This window comes from Halichoerus grypus, chromosome 7 (assembly GCF_964656455.1).
Source record: "Halichoerus grypus chromosome 7, mHalGry1.hap1.1, whole genome shotgun sequence".
In the NCBI taxonomy this organism is placed as follows: Eukaryota; Metazoa; Chordata; class Mammalia; order Carnivora; family Phocidae; genus Halichoerus; species Halichoerus grypus.
In genome coordinates, this window is record NC_135718.1 from 124,911,185 (window position 1) to 124,935,674 (window position 24,490).

Genomic DNA, 24,490 nt, shown 5'->3' on the forward strand with positions numbered 1-24,490 from the left:
TGGTATCTCTATTTTCAGCTTTTTGAGGAACCTCCATACTGTTTTCCAGAGTGGCTGCACCAGCTTGCATTCCAATCAATAATGTAGGAGGGTTCCCCTTTCTCCGCATCCCCGCCAACATCTGTCGTTTCCTGACTTGTTAATCTTAGCCATTCTGACTGGTGTGAGGTGATATCTCATTGAGGTTTTGATTTGGATTTCCCTGATGCCGAGCGATGTTGAGCACTTTTTCATGTGTCTGTTGGCCATATGACCTCACTGATATGAGGAATTCTTAATCTCAGGAAACAAACTGAGGTTGCTGGAGTGGTGGGGGGTGGGAGGGATGGGGTGGCTGGGTGATAGACATTGGGGAGGGTATGTGCTGTGGTGAGTGCTGTGAATTGTGCAAGACTGTTGAATCACAGATCTGTACCTCTGAAACAAATAATACATTATATGTTAAAAAAAAAAAAGAAGAAGATAACAGGAGGGGAAGAATGAAGGGGGGGAAATCGGAGGGGGAGACGAACCATGAGAGACGATGGACTCTGAAAAACAAACTGAGGGTTCTAGAGGGGAGGGGGGTGGGAAGATGGGTTAGCCTGGTGATGGGTATTAAAGAGGGCACGTTCTGCATGGAGCACTGGGTGTTATACGCAAACAATGGATCATGGAACACTACATCAAAAACTAATGATGTAATGTATGGTGATTAACATAACATAATAATAATAATAAAAAAAGAAAGGTTGATACCCTTCTGGTCATTAACTGGGGAATCAGTTGTCTTTCTGGCAAATAGAAAAATCTATCACAAGAAATTAAAAAAACTAATCTGTTTGGTTTTCCTTGCTCAAAAAGTTGGGAAAAACAAATGAAATTAAATTTTTCTTCGGTTTGCCAAATGTCAATATAAAATTGAATATTTCTCAGATTTAAAACTATGTGGTAAAGTTTTAATTTTGTCTGGAGAGGGAAACCTAAATCTAATTTGGGGTAATCTAAAACAATGACCAATTAGAATAATTTCAGTTTATATTTGGAATTGAATATATGAATAGTTTGGTAACAATTAAAATTCACTAATTAAATTTTGTTTAGACTGGAATTAAAATTTGTCTGCATATACTATTGGAAAATCAGAGTACTCAGGATTCTTAATGATGTAAATATAGAAACTTTTCAGGGAGGTAGTATGGTAAGTAATGAAGGGTGGGAACATTGGAGTCATTGGCCAGACAGGAAGTCCCCTGTCACTGTTACACAAACAACTCCAAGCAAGTTCCTTAATTTTTATTTCCCATTTTGTAAAACAGGGATGCTGACACTACCCACCACAATGGGATCAGGATAATCATACATGTTACCTAAAGTGCTTGGTACTTAACAAGAATTTAGCTATTGCTGTTTAGATGGCTGGGCTAACAGCATAATGTCTGTATCACTTTGGGGGGCTGATATAACCAAGTGCCATACAGACTGGATGGCTTATAAATAACAGAAAATTTATTTTTTCTTAGTTTTAGAGGCTGGAAGTCTGAGATCAGGGTGCCAGAATGGTCAGGTTCTGGTGAGAACCCTCTTCCAGGTTGCAGACTGCCAACTTCTATCCTCACATGATAGAGAGTGAGTGAACTAGCTCTCTGGCCTCTTCTTATAGGGGCAGTAATTCCAATCATGAGGGCTCCACTCTCATGACTTAATTACCCACCAAAAGGCCCACCTCCAAATACCATGACCCTAGGGATTAGATTTCAACATATAAACTTTGGGGGGATACAAACATTCAATTCATAACATATAACACATAACATCTCCTGGGACAATTTTTTATTTGTTTTTAAACCTAAACATCTATGTGAGCACCTCATTTAATTATCATTTACTTTTTTCTTTTAAAGAATAATAGTTGAAAGAGAAGAATATCTGGTTAGTTGAAGTTAGGCAGAAAGGATGATTATATAACCAACCCATTTCTCTTTCTCTATCATCCCTATCATCTATCTATCTATTTATCTATCTATCTATCATCTATTTATCTATCTATCTATCTTTCTATCTATCTTTCTATCATCGAGAATCTCTCATTTCTCTATCTTTGACATTCTTAGTATTCTTATTTGAACTAGTGGTAACATCTTACTGGTTTCCTCATTGATTAATGACAAATAAAATCTTTGACATCTGTTCATTTTATACCTGTATGAGGTACAAATCTTCCTTTAAAAATGATCTTTTAGAAATTAGAGAAACAATTCCATTTACAATAGCACCAAAAACCATAAGATACCTCGGAATAAACCTAACCAAAGAGGTAAAGGATCTATACTCTAGGAACTACAAAACACTCATGAAAGAAATTGAAGAAGACACAAAAAGATGGAAAAATATTCCATGCAATCTATACCTTCAATGCCATCCCGATCAAAATTCCAATGATATTTTTCAAAGTGCTGGAACAAACAATCCTAAAATTTGTATGGAATCAGAAAAGACCCCGAATCGCCAAGGAAATGTTGAAAAAGAAAAACAAAGCTGGGAGCATCACGTTGCCCGATTTCAAGCTATATTACAAAGCTGTGATCACCAAGACAGCATGGTACTGGCACAAAAACAGACATATAGACCAATGGAACCGAATAGAGAACCCAGATATGGACCTTCAACTCTATGGTCAAATAATCTTTGACAAAGCAGGAAAAAACATGCAATGGATAAAAGACAGTCTCTTCAATAAATGGTGCTGGGAAAATTGGACAGCCACATGCAGAAGAATGAAACTCGACCATTCTCTAATACCATTCACAAAAGTGGATGAAAGACCTCAATGTGAGACAGGAATCCATCAAAATCCTAGAGGATAATATAGGCAGTAACCTCTTTGACATCGGCCACAGCAACTTCTTTCAAGATACATCTCCAAAAGCTAGTGAAACAAAAGCAAAAATGAACTTTTGGGACTTCATCAAGATAAAAAGCTTCTGCACAGCAAAGGAAACAGTCAACAAAACAAAGAGGCAACCCACAGAATGGGAGAAGATATTTGCAAATGACACTACAGATAAAGGGCTGGTATCCAAGATCTATAATGAACTTCTCAAACTCAACACCCAAAAAACAAATAATCAAGTCAAAAAGTGGGCAGAAGAGATGAACAGACACTTCTCTGAAGAAGACATACAAATGGCTAACAGACACATGAAAAAATGTTCATCATCATTAGCCATCAGGGAAATCCAAATCAAAACCACACTGAGATACCACCTTATACCAGTTAGAATGGCCAAAATGGACAGGGAAAGAAACAACAAATGTTGGAGAGGTTGTGGAGAAAGGGGAACCCTCTTAACACTGTTGGTGAGAATGCAAGTTGGTACAGCCACTTTGGAAAACAGTGTGGAGGTTCCTCAAAAATTTAAAAATAGAGCTACCCTATGGACCCAGCAATTGCACTCCTGGGTATTTACCCCAAAGACACAGATGTAGTGAAAAGAAGGGCCATATGCACCCCAATGTTCATAGCAGCAATGTCCGCAATAGCCAAAGTGTGGAAAGAGCCGAGATGCCCTTCAACAGATGAATGGATAAAGAAGATGTGGTCCATATATACAATGGAATATTACTCAGCCATCAGAAAGGATGAATACCCAGCTTTTACATCAACATGGATGGGACTGGAGGAGATTATGCTAAGTGAAAAAAGTCAAGCAGAGAAAGTCAATTATCATATGGTTTCACTTATTTGTGGAACATAAGGAATAACATGGAGGACATTAGGAGAAGGAAAGGAAAAATGCGGGGGGGATTGGAAGGAGAGATGAACCATGAGAGACTATGGACCTGAGAAACAAACAGGGTTTTAGAGGGGAGGGGGGAGGGGGGATTGGTTAGCCCGGTGATGGGTATTAAGGAGGGCACGTACTGCATGGAGCACTGGGTGTTATACGAAAACAATGGATCGTGGATCACTACATCAAAAACTAACGATGTATTGTATGGTGACTAACATAACATAATAAAATTAAAAAAAAAATGATCTTTTAACAGCTACAACAAAGAAAAATTTTCTAAATTGCTAAAAAGAAGCATTTTTTTTAAACCACATATTCACTAAAAAGTGGCCAGGTTCATATTTTTCTGCCAAGTGTCAAAAAATATGTTACTCCGCATGTTTGATTTACTTCACATTAAATGACAAGTCATGCCTGTTACCCAGAAAGATGCAACAACTTTTTGTTTGTTTGCTTTCAAATTCAGTGCTCTTGTGTGAATTATGTCACATTGAAATCTGTAGATGTCTAGTAAATTTAAGATTTACATTTCAAGTTTCTTAATATAAACTTGAAACCATAAGCAACCAGGTGGCGTGCATATACCATTGATTGAACAGGAGGGTGCACATTTAGTTGGTGGCTCTGTAGTTTACATGGATTTCTGGCTTCACATCACAAACAATGTTCAAAAGCTGTTTCAACACACTTTCCATGTACTTGTTGTAGCTTCCGCTCAGTTCTTTTATCTTCCCTTGTGTTTGCTCTTCTATTTCTTCTGAGAGATTACTTTGAGAGCCCATTACCTAACAAAATAAAACAGAATTCACCACACTATACATCATTTTAAAGTGTAATTGTTTTACTAGTTAAACTTGTTTTGGCTTATTTATTAATGATTGTTCTATGGTGTACACCTTACATATTATTTTTCCAGAACTTTCTCAGAGAATGGATACAATCGCCAATACTGTAAGTAAGATGGATAAACATTCCTAAAGACGAAAAGTAGCCATGGTCAGTTACTTCTGCTTTGAGGCAGTATAAACTGAAGGCACATTCACAATCATGATACCATACTCAGAAGTTTTTTCATGTATTACATTTTTCATATATTTATAATAGTTTCAATTCTGTTCCTGTATCTTCCCCATGGCTTACTTTTCTGAATTAAAAGTCTGGAAAATAAAGTTGAAAGACATCATTAAACCAGTTTTGCTGGTTTTTAAAGAGCAAATAACTGGTTTGCCAATTTTTAAAATATATTATCTGAACTGATTGTTGTTTTTCAGGAAGATAAGCAACAACATGCCTGGTAAGATAATTTGACATGCATAGGTATCTCTTTTTGGGTAATAGATATAATTTTGAAAATTTTAATATAAATTGAATTTCTTTCAACTTAAGATATACTTGTCCATTTAGTTACATTATATTTTTACATGCAGTTTAATATATCTTTCTGGTTGCTCTCTCATAGGCAGGGTTTCCCAGTATTTCCCATTATCTCCAAGAGATTTGACCAAAATATAATTTCACCAGGGGATTGCCAATTTAAAGGGATTCTGCAGTGAAACCCTTTGTAAAGTTATCCTTTGCTAAGCAAACAATTAGCTCCTAATTTATCTCCTTTGTAAACTCAGCCTTTCTTAAACAGTATTGTTAAGGCTACACAGCTGGTTTTTGTTTTTGTTTTTCTCTTCTGTGAGTGTGCATTTAGTTCAATCCAAGAGACTCCACTAATGATTGACTTCTACTTCAGGGTCTTTAGACTATTCTAAATTCTAGAATTCACATTATCTTTCTGGGTCCTAAACTTGAAATCAAATGTGATTGAGGCCATCAGGTTCAAGTTCTTTTTTGTTTATACTCCATGCAATAAGGGCTTCCCAGTTTAGAGAAAATCACTTAAGGAAATCTAGCTTCTAAGACATCAAATAACTTTTATAAAATAACATTTTGATAAGTGAGAATACAAGGAGCAGAGACATATGGATTGAATTTCCCTTGCTAGGAAGAAGTTTAAAAATGGAAGAGAACTACTTACCAAAATAATTGTACCAAAATCTATTTTTCCTCTAAATCTACTATCTTAAGTGAGATTCTACCAAACTCAAAAAAAGTCTTAAATCCAATGTCTTTAGTGATGAAAAATTTATAAAACAAACTATTTTAAAATTATTATCTATTTTTCTTTGGAGCAGTGTTAAAAATAGCAATTATTAGGTTAGATTGCTGCAACTATCCTGTAGGACCTTGGAAAAATTCATTTCAACCTTAGGTTCTTTATTTCAGCATTGTCCAATAGAAATGTAACATGACCCACAAAGCAAGCCGTATAAGTAATCTTTTAAAAAGATTTTATTTCTTTATTTGAGAGAGAGAAGCTCAAGCAGACTACTTGCTGAGCGGGGAGCCCACCACGGGGCTCCATCTCACAACCCTGAGATCATGACCTGAACCGAAATCAAGTCAGTCACTTAACCAACTGAGCCACCCAGGTGCCCCAACAAGCCATATAAGTAATTTTAAATTTTATAGAGTCACATTAAAAAGGTAAGAAGAAAGAGGCAAAATTGATTTTAATAATATATTTTATTTAACCTAATGTATTCTTAATACTATTATCTTGTACAATCAGTATAAAAATTATTGCATTGTTGTTTTTCATACTAAGTTTTTGTAATCTGGTATATATTTTACACTTACAGAACATCTTAATAGGGACTAGCTACATTTCTTTTTTTAATTTAATTTAATTTAATTTAAATTCAATTAATTAACATATAGTGTATTATTAGTTTCAGAGGTAGAGTTCAGTGATTCATCAGTCGTATATAACACCCAGTGCTCATTACATCCTGTGCCCTCCTTAATGCCCATCACCCAGTTACACCCACCCCCCCCACCCATGGACGAGCTACATTTTGAGTGTTCCTTAGCTATATATGTGAAGTGGCCACCATTTTTGACTGTGCAGGTCTAATGCACAGACGACAGTTACTACTATTAGTTGTATTCTTCATGTGCTTTTCTAAGACAATATGATGATTTTCTGAAAGGATTATAGTAGAGACGGTACGTCACAAGGAGTTTAGCCCTGAGCAACTAATCAGTAAATACTAGTGATTATTATTATGAGTTTTTACTGATTGTGTTGCTTGTGCTTTTTAATTTTTTAATCCATTTTACAGTTCCAGAAACATTGGAATACCGTTAAAAAGTAGCCCATAGTCCATGTCTCGTCCTGAATAATTAAACATAATATTATTTTTGAGTTTATTTGATGTGCAGTAATTTGAATTTCTACAGTGTTTCTTAGACATTGTTATACCAATGACCAACCATATACTGTTTTATTATTTTTTTAATTTTAATTCCAGCATACTTAACATACAGTGTTATATTAGTTTCAGGTGTACAATACAGTGATTCAACAATTCTATTACTCGACGCTCATTAAGATAAATGTACTCTTAACACCCTTCACCCACCCACCTCTTCTCTGGTACCATATACTATTTTAAATGGCCTTCCTCAGGAAGAAGTCCATACCTTTATATAGGCAGACAGTGTTGATTTAAGCCATACAGGAGAGTAAAGGAATGAACATAAGCTCCACAAAGGATCAATCATCTTGTCCACTGATGTATTATAAGTGTCTCAACCACTGCTTGAAGCGTAGTAGATGCTCAATGCATATTTGCTGAACTGAATAGAATGATCAGAACTCTAGGCATTACAGAGAACTTATTACCTACATTCTGTTGCTCTTGTTGGCAGAAGCCTGCTATCTGAATGTTTGGGACACTATATAAATTAGAAGTTAATAATTGTGTGACATGGGGTGGTACATTTCATCAAAGGGTGCGCCTTAAGGACTTCTTCTTGTTAATTTTCAAAGCTTCAGTATTGAGATTGATGCATATAGATTTACAGCTAAATGACTGATGGTGTTGGTGAAATCTTTCAACATGCAATACGTTTCTTTATAAATTGTTCAAATGTTCCAATTGTTCAAATGTTCCTGTTTAAGAGAAAGCAGAGCGGGGGCACCTGGGTGGCTCAATTGGGTAAGCATCTTACTCTTGGTTTCAGCTTAGGTCATGATCTCATGAATTGTGGGATTGAGCCTCTGTGTTGGATTCCGCTCAGCGGGCAGTCTGCTTGGAGATTCTCTCCCTCTTCCTTCTCCTCCCCCCACCCCACACACACTCACTCTCTCTCTCAAATAAAATAAATAAAACTTTTTTTTTTTTTTTTTAAGAGAAAGCAGAGGTTCAGTTTCAGGCCCCACTATCATAAGGAAAACACAGTTTTACATTCTCAATCTATGGTTGTTTCAGGAAAACAGAATATTTTCATGATATGAATTCAGGAAGAAAGACTAAAGATACAAAAGTCTTCAAGATGCCCCAGGCAACCATTTTCATGTCTTCTGTTTAGACTCATGGTCCATCTAACTTCTACATGCATTAACAATAGATTTCATGTTTCTACTGTCGTCCAGATTTCCTTTTAGCAATGTAATATCTTCTTTTGTAGAAGAAATTATATCTGGTAGCAATGACAAGCAAGGGATAAATAAATCTTTAATAAAACAATATTTGTTGATAAACAACTCACATTGGGATACCTGCTTCTGTTGATACATCAGGGGAATTGAAACAACACATACATTAACAAGAGCTAAGACGCAACTAGAAAAAGTAACATGGAGGTGTCTCCCCCACAGCAGGCAGAAAACTGGCTTCTTGGGTCTCCTCCCAGACCTCCTACTTGCTCTGGGTTAATGATGATGAGATTTAACTGGAATAGCAATATGTCTGACATATGGAGGTCATGCCAAGGAAAGAATATCTTGTGCTAATGGTTTTACAATATGCTTGAAGTAGCGGAGGCCTAAGCACGTTGACCTTTCTCTGTGAGCTTTTGATCAACTAGCTGGAAAATTGGCTTAGAGCTCTAATTATGAGAGCAATGAGGAGTTTTAATTATTTTCCAAAGCAGAGAACAAATATCCTGAACCAGATTTACATCTTATGAGATCCTTCTGGAGAAACAATATTTCAAGAGATTTAACCCAACTACTTTCTAAAATTACAGTCAGTCTTGTTACTACTTAAAAATAGAAATAAATACATCAGAAATATTCTGCCTGGAATAATAAATGTTGGTTGGTATTAAGGATGACTATTTTCTCAGGTCCCAATATGTCATGGGTCATGACAGGACTCAATGGGAAAGATAAAGGCACAGAAGAAATGTTAGTTACCCATTCTCTCAGTGAATATTTATTGCATGCTTACTATGGAGCAGACACTATTCCATCGCTGGGGAAAGTGACAGAACAAAACATAGAACCTGCCATTTTGGTGTTATAGTTCAGAAGGAAAGATAGGCAAAAGTAAAAAAATGTAAATATATAATGTATCTAGTAATGATACATGATATGACTATAGTGGGGAATTATTTTCTTTTTTTAATGAAAGACACAGTTTTAAATAAAGTGATCAGAAAGAAGAGTTAACAAATGAACAGAGATCAAAGAAGGATGAAAATGTCTATAAGAAGATGATTCCAGGGAGCAAATATAACATGTGCAAAGGTGCTGTTGGCAATCGTGTGTTCAGTCTGTTTGAGGAAGAACTGGAAGGCAGATGTGGCTAGAATAGAACAAGTAGAGACAAAAGTAATAGAAAATGTTCCAAATGACCAAAGTAGATATTGTTTCACATTGCTGAACACTGTTCTATTTCCTTATGATTTCCTTTTCAATTGGCTGGCTTCTTTCAATAAATCTTTCATAGAATATAAAGAAATGCTTTTCCTTACACTAGCATTTAAAAAATATCTGCGTTTCACAGTAAAAAGTAAGCGCATGACATTTTCAGAACTGACAGATTAGCAAGATAGCCAAGGGCCAATCATGGAGGGCTGTATATAGACTTTGGATTTTATGATGCCTTTGTTGAAATACTGATAAGAAGAATTTATTTTAGCTGAGTGGTCCATTTTTATTCTAGGAAGGACTTTTTCTGTTAAGAAAGAGCCCACTGGGGGTGCCTGGGTGGCGCAGGCAGTTAAGCGTCTGCATTCGGCTCAGGTCATGATCCGGGGGTCCTGGGATGGAGCCCCACATTCGGCTCCCTGCTCAGCGGGGAGTCTGCTTCTCCCTCTCCCTCTGCCCCTCCCCTAGCTCATGCTCTCTGTGTGTGTGTGTGTGTGTGTCAAATAAATAAATAAAATCTTTTTTAAAAAAGAAAATTAAGAAAAAAGAAAAAAGAAAGAGCCCACTGGAAAAGTTTTTCTTACCATGGGATTCAATTTACCTGATCCTCCACAAGCCCCACATCCACTCCCACTAAAATAAAAGTTGTAAATAAGGGGATTTCCAAAGTGCTTGTAATTTATCTTGCAGTGTCAGCCTTTATTTATGTTTCTACTGAGGAAAAACCATACCATATCATATAAACTTTAGTTTGTGACACATGGAATTTAATAATTTTTTTTTAGTCCATGTTGCAACATAGAAGGGAGGATGTTGGTTCTGAAAGTTTCATGTACTTATTTTTTTTTTTACTGTAAATTGTAGATATTTTGAAAATGCTAGTGGAGGAAAAACCCTTTTAAAAATATTTTCATGAAAGATTTGTTGAATGAAGCCAGACAGTTGAAAAGGAAATTAAAAAAAACCCAAAAAACCAGAAGCCTTTTCAGCAATATGCAGCACTATCTACTTTGGTCATTTGTAAATCTTGAATTCACCAAAGAAGATGTGGCTTAACAAATTCATTCTGTAACGGTGTGCAACACTTCTTTATTGATTGTAGTAGTAAACGTTGATAGAAAAAATACGTTTTCTGAAGTGTTTTTCTTAATAAAATGTGTCAGTCAGTAATCTGTGGTAGGAATAATACTTCAACCAGGCCCTTCAATTTGAATATTTTAAAATATGATTTTTAACGGGTACCACATATTAGATATTAGCTATTGATTGACACTTTCTATAGCAAATCAAAAAGCCTTGAAAGTGAAAATGTAAAATCAGTAATTCTAGAATGTGTAAGATTTAGTTTGATGTTCAGGCTTAGCTGAACTGCATCTGCTCAATCCAGTGTATTTTTCTCCCTTGATATTCTGCATTATACCTTTTGAATATTAATATATTATAATCTATGCTGCATAAAAAAAAAGCTGTGTTTACTTTCTTGCTTACCTTAGATTGTTTCAGTCTAAACTCCTTCTCTCTCTGCATTCTGTACTGGTCAATTTCTGCCATAGCTTCTTCTTTAGCTTGCTTCAATCGCTTCTCTTTTCCTGAATATTAACAGTGGCATAGAAGGAATGATTTTTTTTTAAAATAGACATGGAATTTCAAACTTGATTTCTAAAAAAAAAAAAAACAAATAGGTAAGGTCTACATTATTTTCTTGACAAATTTTCCTAAAATAGCAAACTTCATTAAAAAACGATATTGAAAAATACCTTATTTTTTCAATTGGAATTTTCAGAACATGGAAATGACAACTTTCTTTCACACTTACGTGTTTAAATAAAATATCTGCCCATTTACTCACAGCAGTAAGAGCCAGAGAACAGATTTTAGCTGTCACTTATTCGAAAAGACATTATTTGGTCAGATTTTCTGTCCTGATTTGCTGCCAGGAATCCTTCAGTCCACACCAACTGGATCCTATTTAACACTGGCAGATCTCCAAAAGCGCTACAAACATGCAACTCAGACTCTATCAAACTGACTTACAATTTTTTAAAGCATTTTATTGGGGTTTTTTTCTTAGCATTAGTTGACTCTAGAATGTCTGATTAAGCCCCACAGCACATCAAAGTAGGTATTTTTTTTGTAGTAGCTTTCTCTGAGGGGGACTTGAAAGTGGCTGTAAAACCAATTGTTTTTAATGGTTAGGAGATTTAGTTAAATAGCTTTCTTTTCTTTTATTAAGAGCAAAGGTGTAAGCCTTAAGCCAGCGGACAGCGATGTAGATGAAAGTTTCAGACAAATACAATGCTGTAGGGATCATTAACTAAACACATGACTTTTTTTGACAACCAGAGTAAATTTGGGGGCTTACAGACTAATATTAATTGTTGCTATGCCACCATCCCCCACCACCTTCAGGGGGTTAGGTTCTAATGCTTTGTGATCATTAAAACTTTAAAGAAACTCTGAACTGTATTAAAATTTTTTTATCTGAATCTATTGTCTTCTAATTTCAGTTAAATGCCTTCATTCTTTTGCTTATTTAACATTCTCTGATAATGTCTCAAGCTTTTGTTTATAATTTTTGTCAACTGTTTGTTATATTGTGTAGACTTTGAACAAAATGTGTTCTCATTAAGTAGCACAAAGCAAAATCTTAGCATAAACTTCTGTCATCCACGTACATGTTTTTATATGCCTTTATTTTTATATATCTTTGTAGCATTTGAGTGTAAGTAGTTTCTAAATTTCTCTCCCTGCTAGGCATGAGTTGCTTTGCTAGTCGCATATATATATGTATATATATATACATATATATATGTATTCTATTTATTCTATAAAGATAGATTCACTGAGTTATAAATTGACATGTGTCTCTTTTAATGCCTATTGTCTTTGAATAGGACTGAGTAAACCTCATTCAAAACAGATAGTTAGCTTTGTCTTTACTCCCTATAAAATCCAAGATCTGGTGAAATTTAGTGCTCTTCTGATGCTTGAGGCTTAATGGAACATTAACAGCAATGCTTACCTTTTTCCTACTTAATGAATGCTCATTACCATTTTGTATATACAGATGCCTTCATTCTCCACATTTCTAACCATTTTGTGGCATCCAAACACATACTATTCACAGAACAAATACACAATATGTTGGGAAGGGAAACTGTTCCTTGATCCCCGGCTCTCTTTCTTATCACTGCTTGTCATTAACATTAGGACAAAAATACATTTAAGGTGTATTAACATTTTCTTAGTAATAATGGGTTGTAAGATATATAATCACTTTATAAAATAAATTACATGAGACATCACTACTTCGCCATGTTAATTACATAATATGTAAAAATATTGGTTTCAAAGTCACAACTCTAGGACATGAAAATAGTAATAATAATAGGAAAACCTCTGCATGCCCTATCCCTGAGCAGAATCCAGTGCGCCACTTAAAAGGGTGTCTATTAGCTCCGCCACACAGTGACCGGCTCAGAGCGGGTCTGTGATTCCCCCGTCATGGCACCAGTCACCTGCTGGTTCTCATTCAGTTAAACAGGAGGGCCGCGGGGAAATCGCTGCTGGCGCAGCCGTTTTCTGGACAGACTCAGCAGCTGCCGCTGCGTGAGAGCCTGCCTAGGCTACACCTGATTTAATCCAGGGGAAGAAACTGGAGCCTCAAGCCTGCAGTTTCCCTCGAGGTGAAGCAAAATGCATGCATCAGATCAGCTCCTATTAACCTCTAGCTTGCTTCTCTGTCTTTGTATGAAGATTTCCAAATTTTAATATTATACCTCTTTCTTCTTAAGCATTAAAAATATGGCTACTGTATCCCAAGCGGCGTTTAGGTTTATGTTCTTATTTCTCAATACTTTCTGTAGCAAACAGAGGGGTGACCATATGCGAAAGCCCAGATTTTTAAATATGACAATCAAATATTTGGTCCCCAAATTCTTACAAGGTCGTATATGCTATGAGACCAAATGTTCTAATGTTTGGTTTAAAAAATGTGGTTATCTTTTGCATCATGATTTTGAATATTACTCAAGCAGGTGCTCCAGAGTGGGGCAAGAAAGGACTGTTTTGATTCGTCCATCCATTATTCATTCAACGTGTACTGAACACCTAGTATATATTCTGCTACAGAGGGTAGAGAAATGCGTATGATATGGCCCTTGCCTCCAGTTGGCATAAAGTCAGTGTAATTTGGAAATGTGTACATGATTTCCGGCTTCCAAGAGGAAACTATAAAATACATAAAATTGTGAAGAATACACATAATCAGTTATGAAAACAATGGAACGTATGTTTTAGTTCTGTTTCTTCCATGGCAGTTAAAAACCACAAGTTTATGGAAATTAGCATCATGTCTAAATTCTAGACAATCTGTGCTTGCCTTTCATCCCAATAGTCATGTTATGTCTTATGTTATTAAGGTAAATCAAAAATATAAACAACGGAACCCAGATATGTAGAGTGGCGGTCAGAGGAGGCTGCCAAGGGAGGTCAGGGAAGAACTTCTGAGGAGGGAATGATTGAGCTGAATGGACTTTTTTTTTTTTTAAGATTTTATTTATTTATTTGACAGAGAGAGAGACAGTGAGAGAGGGAACACAAGCAGTGGGAGTGAGAGAGGGAGAAGCAGGCCTCCCGCAGAGCATGGAGCCCGATGCGGGGCTCGATCCCAGGACCCTGGGATCATGACCTGAGCTGAAGGCAGACGCTTAACGACTGCGCCACCCAGGCGCCCCGAGCTGAATGGACTTTTTAGGCAGGACAGCAATGGGGACAAATAGTCCATTTTGGAGATTAGAACAAGGCACAGTGACCCTTTCTAAGATACTTTTGGATATTCTTTGTAAACAGCTGCACCTTAATAATGCATTTCATTTTTAGACATGTGGCTTGTCATGCAAATATGTCTTACGTTCAACATGCCCTTATTGAGATATTTTACAGGAAATTTTGTGGGAAGGAAAGAGAGGGAGAGATGTTTGATTTCCAGAGGATTTGTGGGAAAAGAATGAAAAAATCAATTTGGGCAGGTTAAAACTGAACTCCATGTGGGAGTGAGGAGGGTGGTCAATGCTCAAGGATGGACTTTTCCTGGCTTTGTGGTTAGGAGATGCCAAGTGAATTGAGTATCCCAAATGCAAATGAGCCCTTGAGACACAGGGAGCCCTATTCTGTTGACCGGATTGTTAAATTGGTTCTGGAATCTTTTTGTGATTAGTGTACAGCTAAAATGAGATATTAGAAGCCTTGTAACCTTGAGCAAGTTAGTGTGTCTGAGCCTGAGTTTTCTCAATCACAAAACAGATTTAATAATCTACTGCAATGAATCATTATATGTATTAGGAAAAAATATAAATAAAATGCATAACAAAGAACAACTATTTGATGATTTTTAATCATTACTAGGAAAATAAGCCCAATTTCTGGGGACTTTTTGTTAGGAATAAAAACAATGAATACAATGTGTGTTTGAGGAACAGTCCTCAGGCTGTCACTAGAAAAGCCTCTGTAGGCTTCCCTGAGGACATGCAAGTGGAGGTATTGAAGGCATCTGGACAGACAAGTTTGGATCCAGAAGCAAGTTTTGAAATGGAGACAAAGATCTGCATGTCGGTCATCTGGGTTTGTGTAGGTTCTTGTCATAGCAATGGGATTTGGACTGAAACCAAGGGAGTGTATACAGAATGAAGAGAAAAGAGAGCTAAGGTCTCAATCTGGGGGGATGCCAACATTCAAGAGATGAGAAAAGGAAGAGGACCCTCAGGAGGAGCCTGAGAGTTAGCGGTCAGAGAAGTAGGGGAAACCAAACGAACATTCAAGAAGGATGTGGCCAACAGTGTCAAATGCTGCAGAGAATGGAAAAAAGAGACATTTAAACAACCAATGTTATCGAATATCCTCTATGTGCCACACGCTGTTTCTAGATCTATAAATACAGCAGTGAAAACCAAAAACAGACAAACTTTCTCTTCTCATGGAGCTTGTTTCTGAACACATTAAGGGGAGCTAGAAAACAGGTAGTGTATGATATGATAGAGATAATAAGTACCAAGAAGAAGAAAGAAGGAGCCTAAGGGATAGAGAGACGGTGGCTGTTAATTTAGGTAAGTCATCTTTTGGATGAAGAGATATATGAGCAGAGACATGAAGGAATAAGACAATGAGCCATGCAAATATCTAAAGGGGAAGGGCATTCCAAGCAGAGGCAACAGCAGATGCAAATACCCTGGGTATGTGACATGCTCGAGAAACAGCAAAAATGCTGTCACGGCTGGAACAAAGCGAATGAGATGATTGAATGTTAGGAGATGATATCATAGAAGTAGCACTGACACCAGGTCACATAGAGCTTCTGGGGCATGATACAGTGTTTGTTTCTTGAGACGCTAAATTCATGAAGGGTTTTTAGCAAAGGTGTGGCATAATACTATATATGATTTAAAAGGATTTCTTTGACTGGGTGTGGTGAGAACAGATTGTAGGGGCAGGGGAGACATAGGAAGACCAGTTTGAAATCCACTGCAATAGCTCAGATAAATGTTAATGATTGCTGGAAATAGTAAAGTAACAGAGGAGTTGGTAAGAAGTTATATATACTTTGAAGGCAGAGTCAATGAATAAACATGAGAGACAGAGATAAGGCAATGGTGACTCTAACGTTTAATTTTGGGAGTAGAGTCAAGAATTTAGTTTAACCGAGATGCTTATTAAACATCTAGTGGCAATGGTGAGAAGGCTGATGTTTACATGAATTTGGAGATTGAGGAAGCAATGAGGGCTGGAAATACTAAGTTTAGGAATCATCATTCATGCAGCTGGTGTTTAGAGCCATGGGATTAGATGGGATCACATAGGAAGTATCTCCAGATATAGAAGAAAATAGGTCCAAATTTGGAGCCCAACTTTAGAGACTGGAAAGATGACAGAAAGCCAACCATGAAAGTGGTGTCCCAAAGTCAAATAAAGGAAGAGTTTCAAAGATAAAAGAGGGATCCAGTTGTGACTGAGATATTTAATTAATAAAAGGTTTAGCAATGTTTGTGGTCTTGGCAAAGGGAGCTTTGGTGGAGTTGTAGGGACAAAAGTCTGATTAAAGAGGGTATTATGCTAAGTGAAATCAGTCAGACTGAGAAAAACAAATACCATATGATTTCACTCATATGCAGAATCTAAAAAAACACAAATGAATAAATAAACGAAAAGCAGAATTAGACCTACAAGTACAGAGAACAAAATGATGGTTGCCAGAGGGGAGGGGGGTGGGTGGATGAGCAAAATGGGTGAAGAGGAATGGGAGATACAGGCTTCCAGTATGGGATGAATACATCATAAGAATAAAAGGCACAGCATAAAGAATATAGTCAATGATATTGTCATAACGTTCTGTGGTGACAGATGGCAGCTCTACTTGTGGTGAGCGCAGGATAACGTATAGAGAAGTGGAATCACTCTATTGTATGTTAACTACACTCAAATAAAAAAAATTAATGAAAAAAGTGGGTTCAGGAGAAAATGGAATAAAAAATGTAAACACAAGGAATATAGGTAACTTCTGTGAGAAGTTTTCACTTACAACGGGGAACAAAGAAGATAAGGCTCAAGACAGTCAAGTGGATTTGACAATTAGAAGATGTTGTGAGTTGAACTGTGTTCTTCAAAAGGATTTGTTTAAATCCTTACCCCTGGTACTGTGAATGTGACCTTATTTGGAAATAAAGTGTTTGCAGATGTAATCAAGTTAAGATGAGGTCACACTGATTTAAGATGGGGCCTATAGCTGGTGTCCTTATAGGAGAGGGAGATTTGGACGTAGAGACATAGAGGCACACGGAAGACACATAAGGAAGGAGGTCTGTAATTACAGAGGCAAAGATTAGAATGATGCAGCTGCAAACCAAGGAATGCCAAGACTTGCTGGCAGTCACCAGAAGCTAGGACAGATTCCCCTTTAGTGCCTCCACGAGGGACCAACCCTGCCGGCACCTTATGTTTGGACATTTGGCCTCCAGAACTGAGATAATACACTTCTGTTGTTTTAAGCCATCCTGTATGTGGTAATTGTTACAGAAGCCCTAGGAAAACAATACAGAGGCTCAGTGAGGAACAGACAACAATGTCAGTTGAGCATTGGAAACAAAGCCAGATACCGGAGTGTGGTTGGAAGAGTAGGTATCCGAATGAATGAGACACCTGACAAAAATATGCATAAACAGGACAGAAGCTACCTTGACTTGGTAGGAAAACAAAGAGCACTTTGGGAATGTTTGGAGATTTCTATATGTGACTAATAATCGTTTTGATTCTGTTATACCATGCAGAAGAGAAACAACAACAGCTTTTCTGGGCTTTTGGGGATTGTTAATATTATGAGAAAACCAATGTGGTTCAAAGAATGTTATTATTTTGCTCACCTGCTACAAACATTGGAAAAAGTAATGTCACCAGAAAAACAATGAAGCAACCTCTCTTTTGGTGCCTGTGATTGTTAAAGAGCTTCTCTGCTGACCCTAATCTCTCATTTCATATCTTTGCTTTCTTGGTGTTCCCTTTGCTATTCTTTGTACTTGTATTTTCCTTATTTAAAAAAATCGTACGTAGTTTTGTGTAGATCTTGATTGCATATAATCAAATGCTATTACTAGATGAAAATGTTCTATGGCTATTATTTTAATATGACCCACTTGAAGAAATGAAAGTCCAGTATACTTACAAATACCCCATTAGTCTGTGGACTGTAAAGAAAGAAAAAATTTACAGGCCTACAAAACACACAAGACAGGGCCATGAAATTCGAATACAGCAACTTTTATTTTATTAGTTTATTAAAAGTCATGTCTTCATGAACCAAAGCATTCACATGCATAGAGAAGAATTTATTAAATCAAATCAAGGTGGTTGTTTAAATAATTTGGAATATCTGCATATTTGGAAACAAATAGGCAATTACCTGATTTAAAAAAATATTGATGGCTGGCATCCTATAAGCCCACAAAAATGAAATCTGCTTTACTGTATTAGCTGACATATTATCAAAGTAGATAGTTAAAATATTGTCTTAAGAATATATTTTGGGGGCACCTGGGTGGCTCAGTCGTTAAGCGTCTGCCTTCAGCTCAGGTCATGATCCCAGGGTCCTGGGATCGAGCCCCGCATCGGGCTCCCTGCTCGGCGGGGAGCCTGCTTCTCCCTCTCCCACTCCCCCTGCTTGTGTTCCCTCTCTCATTGTGTCTCTTTCTGTCAAATATAAATAAAATCTTTAAAAAAAAAGAATATATTTTGCACTTGTGTATAATTCAATGAGGTCCTCCTAGAAGACTGTGCCTAAGAGATCAATGGGACTCTGTTATTTTGCTGTATTTTTCAACAGAATTCTTTTTATTAAGTAGTGGAAGAATATCCATAGCTAACATTTATTGAGCACTTGCTATGTGCCAAGAGGTGTTTTAAGTCCTTTATAGGTATTAACTCTGGGAATTATGACAACTCCATGAGGTAGATACTGTTACCTCCATTTTGAGGCTGAGGAAATCACAGTGAGGTTAGAAGAGAACCTGGCCAATTCACCCCCCTAGTAGGAGGCAAAAGCTGGATTTGTAACCAGGCACAGCAGCTCCAGGGAGTGAGCGGTGACCATTTTCTATCTTGGTAGAAAATTCTGGATGTCCTTCACTTTTATTAAGATTATCTATTGCTTTTAGAACATTTTAAATATACCGGCTTGTTCAGTTTTTCTCATATTCAGATTTGAACATTTACATTGTTTATCACATCTTTTGATCTATATCCCGTCATGCAAGTTGTAATTTTGAGTTAAACAAAAACACTATTTTTGGCAGCTGCCAAAGTAGACAGATTGAGTGTTTATTTGTGAGAAAGCTATGGTTCACCTTTGAAAATAATTCGTTCTTTATGTGATGTGGAGTCACGTGCATTTGAGCATTTCAAAAGAGCTGTAGAGTTTTTCAAGTTTGTAAAGGGTGTAAATGGAATAAATACCGATCTCATAAAAAGTCATAACTACAAGTAAAAACGCCTTATATTTCAGAGAAATGTAAGTCTCTGCTCCTCCTACTGATGATGGTGTCTTGAATTTCTAATCTAATTCTGATGGGAGTTGTTCAGTTCCCCACACCTGGAGCTCCAGGGCAGGTCTGATGTTCTTCTGTAAAAATGTAACTTGTCTTGGACCAACATACTCACTTTTATGTTTTGATTAATGAACAATTTTTAAGGCGAAAAGTGTTAACTTCAAATAAGGTAATTTAAAGTAGTGCCAACCTACTGCAATTCCATCTAAATTTAACCAAACAGCAAGGTTATTTTGCACATAAAAATTTTTTTTGTCTTAACTAATTAATATAATTGGGGTGCCTGAGTGGCTCAGTCAGTTAAACATCTGCCTTTGGCTCAGGTCATGATCTCCACGTCCTGGGATTGAGCCCCTACTTGGACTCCCTGCACATCAAGGAGTCTGCTTCTCTCTCTCTCTCTCTTTCTCCCTCTGCCCCTCCTCCCTGCTTGGTCTCTTTCTCTCTCTCTCAAATAAATAAACAAAATCTTAAAAAAAAAAACTAACAAATATAATTTAATCTGTATCAATGAACAGAGGCAGATATCTGCGCTTTACCAGCCATCTACTAGAAGCAGTCCAAGTCTCCCTCATTACAGGAAAAGCTGACCCAGAAGTGGAGGCAGTTGTAAAAAGAAATGAAACTGGTTTGTCCTGTTCTTTTATTCCATTCCTTTACTTTTATAACTTATACTAATATTCAAGTATACATATTATGTAAGTTAAAAATAATTTTTTCGATTGCACTCTTAGGTAGTTTTCTGATCCTTAAAACATCATGGCCATATGTATAACCCTGATATTTATGTATATCATATATATCTTATATTTCTATTAAAAAAGAAGAGTGAAACTCAGAGATTCTAAATGACTTATACACAGAAACATAAGAAAAAGCCAATGCTTTTTCTACTCTGTTGCCTCACATCCCAGCTTTTCGAGTCTATTCACAATCTCCCCCCAGCCCACCCCCGCCACAACGTTCTCTCATAGCTGGTGAGTGTCGAGAGTAGGGACCTATATATTTCATTTCCACAGACCTAACAGCCTTCAGGAGAATTCCTGATATATCAGGTCTATAAACCCCTATCTATATCCCTTAAGGCAAAACATTTATACCCTATATTGTATTATGTAACAACTTCACTGAGATCTGAAGCAGCCCCCTTTAATGGAATATATTAATATTTTTGCAGCATAATATATAAATGCCATACCATTTTGCAGTCATTTGCATAGTTTGTTATAGAAAAAGAAATGGAGAAGTAGGTAAAGTTTGTCTTAATTTCTTCTCCTTCCTTTTCTTTTCTAGGTCTTTCCACATGGAGTCTTCCTTTTGCTGTTGTTGGTGCCTACATTGCTGACAGCTCAGGAAATCAACTTAGGAAAGAAAAATGATTTTACCTGTGGTCAAAAACCCAGCAGATCGAGTACTGCCTCACTCCTGGCTTCCTCTCTTACATTATAATATATTGTTCCCACATCTCATTCGATCCATTTTAACAAGCTTTTGTCACTACCTACTCTATTCCAGTCACTATATTCATCCCAAGAGTCACATAAGCAACACTTTTAAGACATGGCCCTATCTTGCTGAACTTTGAATCAGATTGCAGATGCAAGACATATAATTAGGAAGAAGGTAAATGGCACAAATCATTAAAGATTAAGTAATGATGTGATATGAAATGAGATAGTGGAGAAAACATAGGTCTTGGCCCAGAGAACCTGAATATGAGTTGTTGAGCTACAACATGTTAGTTTATTCATAATGAAAATTATATAAATTTTGTATAGTACAGTTACAATCCTTGCTTGGGGATCAGACTCTGTCCAAATCTTGTCTATACCCTTTACCCTCTGTGGGACCTTGGGCAAGCTGCATAATTTATCTAAGCATCACATTTTGTCTTTGCAGTAAGAGTTGGTGTGAGGAGTAAATAAGGTAAGAATTAAATGTGGTGCCTGCATGGTGTTTTCTATTTTTAAAATATGACCTTTGGCAAATAATGAACTTCAGTTTCTAAATACATAAAATTGAAATAATAGTAACATCTCATTCATATCTTTGTGGTGAATATCAAAGGGAGTAGGAAGGGGGTTGACCTTTATTGAGAACATTCTGTGCTAATATACAGATGTATGACTAAATAAAAAGAAAGTTAGAAAGTGAGAATAAAGTGGAAATATTATTAAAATATTGGAAATTAAAAGCCATTAAAAGAGGGATGAGAATGAGCTATTAAATGTTAATTATCACAATTTTACAGAAACAGAAACTGGTGTGTATGGAGGGTAAGTAACTTGCTCAAGTTCTCTTGCTAGTAAGTAGATTCATTCTGGAAGTTGTCTCTTAATCATTTCACAATACTGAGAAACTGAGGCGTGGCAACATTATGGAAGTTGCAGAGACAAGACTCAAGGTCATGTCTCCCTGTAACTTCAATGTCCATTATCATTTCACTTAGCACATAACCTCTCCAAAGGCTCTGAGTTAGAGGATTTCATCCCTCTATGGCCATAGGGACATATGACTGGGTAGTTTCAGTGAATTGGCCCAAAGTTTCTGAGGGAGTATGGTGGAGCCAGAGTTTTAGCCAGAGTCTGCCTGCCCCTGGAGGTCTATGCTCATTTTGCTGCATCCCCCTCACCCATTTTGTGACAAATCCCTCATAGGTCAGACAGAATGGAGACTTACTCTTCTTGGCTTCCTCTAGCTTGTCCTTGGCCCTTTTTTCTGCCTGAAGGAGCTGGTGGATCCCCTGAGACTGGCTGGTCATGGCAGCCTGCTTTGAGTTAGGTGGCTTCTGTGAAATCTGGAAAGTGGTGGATCTATTTATCCTTTTAGAAATCACCACATAACTCAGGTTGTTGTGTCAACGGTGAGTTCTAAACATGGGTGTTTGTTTCAAAATGGTCTGACTGGGCCAGATTGCTGGGCCCCAAGGAGAGCCCAAGGGTGGAATCCAGAAAAACAAGTTAAATCAAAATGAGGAAGCTGAAAACTTGTCCTTTCAGCCAACTTCAGTATTTGCTACGAACTAAGAGAAATAAATAAAAAATGAGTAAGATGCCTTTTGGAAGATTAGCTTCCTTCTTCTTCCAGGAAATATTGACTTGTTTACTAAATTTTTCTTTCAAGTTGCAAGACCTTTTTTTTAATTTGTCCATGCAGTTCTGGTTTTAGGGTTTTTTCCTCTATTTGTTTCTAGAGATTCAATTATCTGCTTAGGGCAAATTTTATTAACCTTTCGCTAGGAAGGAGACTTTCTGACTTTGTGCATAGAAGATAGGCTAGGAATCTATTCTTTTCTTTCTGTAGGCCTCAGGTGATAGGAATGAAAAGATTTCTTTGGGGCATTGTGTTACTTTTTTCGTAATGCTATATGCTGGAGTTCCAGGGAGATCTTAGTGTGGTGACAAAATCAACATGAAGAGAAATTATAACTGTAGGTTTTGAGGTTAAATTAAAATAATCTAAACATGTATTTTATATTACTCAGTGTTTATACGGGGTGTTGTCCTAAGATAGTACAGTGAAATCCATCTTGCTTGATTTGATTCAATCCAGTAGTGACTGGACAATGAGAATGTTGATCACAGTGCAGAATCATAAAATACCATTTTATATGTATCTAAAATTGTTATGTGAAATGAAAAGCTAATCTTTTGACTTGTGGTCAAGGCTTTTTATTTTTCCTGAAATGGTTTGCAAATTGGGATTTCACATATTATTTCTTCCATTTACTACACATTAATTGCCTCACTATAAACACCAGGTTGAATTTCTTTCAATAGGGTGCATGGATTTCAAAATAATTGTAAAACAATCTGAGAGCTAATTCTGTTAAGGTTTTAATGTTAATTTTCCCCTAAGTTTAGAGTTATCCCATCATCCATGCCTGTAGCACAATGTTATGTGTACGTCATCTTTAGCAAATCTTTCTCAAAGGATCAGCTCTTTTTCACAGGAATACCTTTCTTTCTTTTTGCATTCATATTTAATCAGTTTATAAAATTTAATTTTTATTGCATGATTACAATAATTAGTGTAATTGGAATAAACAGATATGTGAACAAATACAGCTCTGGTAATAGATACTTCAAATGCATAGGAGCAAAAGTGAAGGCAAACTGGAGTGTAGTTCATTAGTGTCAAATTAGACTTGTTTTAGGCATCAGTTAGTATTAGAACAGAAAATATATATTATGTGAAATGCATAAAATGCTTAACATCACTTCCTGCCACTACCATCAGGTAATATACATCAATGATTCACACTGGGACTAACTATACTATTAGCAAATTCAAACACTTGGAACTCAGCAATGTATTGATTAAATTTTAGTTGACAAATTCTCATACTCCTATCAGAATCCTGTACGTAATGTTGGATAGCAGTCATGACAAATTTTCAATGACCTAGATATTGAATGGAACAAAAGAATTACCCATTGTTAGTTGCTACTAATACAGTCATATTGTTAGACCTTTTATATATTTGTTTGTTTAATTAATTTTTAATTTTCATTTAAATTCAATTAATTAACATATAGTGTATTATTAGTTTCAGAGGTAGAGGTTAGTGATTCATCAGTTGCATATAACACCCAGTGCTTATTACATCAAGTGTCCTCCTTAATGCTCATCACCCAGTTACCCCCTCCCTCCCCACACCTCTCCCCCAGCAACCCTCAGTTTGTTTCCTATAGTTAAGAGTCTCTTATGGTTTGTCTCCTTCTCTCATTTCATACTATTTTATTTTTCCCTCCCTTCCTCTATGCTCCTTTGTTTTGTTTCCTAAATTCCACATGTGAGTGAAATCATATGATAATTGTCTTTCTTTGACTTATTTTGCTTAGCATAATACCCTCTAGTTCCATCCACAGTCGTTGCAAATGGTAAGATTTCATTTATTTTGATGGCTGGGTAATATT

General features: G+C 36.6%; 1 protein-coding gene across 2 annotated transcripts; it reads right to left on the bottom strand.

Annotated features, from left to right (window-relative positions):
- Positions 1–4,384: 4,384 nt before the first annotated feature.
- ATP6V1G3 (ATPase H+ transporting V1 subunit G3) lies at positions 4,385–22,332 on the bottom strand. 2 transcript variants are annotated; one of them, XM_078076877.1, is made up of 4 exons: positions 22,251–22,332; positions 13,048–13,065; positions 10,972–11,072; positions 4,385–4,558 (listed from the first exon to the last, which is right to left on the bottom strand). In XM_078076877.1, exons 1-4 carry the CDS (start codon positions 22,330–22,332, stop codon positions 4,385–4,387), a joined length of 375 nt encoding a protein of 124 aa, XP_077933003.1. The 2 variants fall into 2 exon arrangements, with proteins under 2 accessions (XP_077933003.1, XP_035977783.1); XM_036121890.2 differs by lacking the exon at positions 13,048–13,065.
- Between the last annotated feature and the right edge of the window lie 2,158 nt (positions 22,333–24,490).

What these genes read in the sequence shown, in the direction of transcription:
- ATP6V1G3 (XM_078076877.1), bottom strand. Translation starts at nt 22,332, where the DNA reads ATGACCAGCCAGTCTCAGGGGATCCACCAGCTCCTTCAGGCAGAAAAA. An exon ending in TTAGACTGAAACAATCTAAG is followed by an intron (nt 4,559 to 10,971) that starts GTAAGCAAGAAA and finishes TTATTTTGTTAG; the next exon opens with GTAATGGGCTCTCAAAGTAA.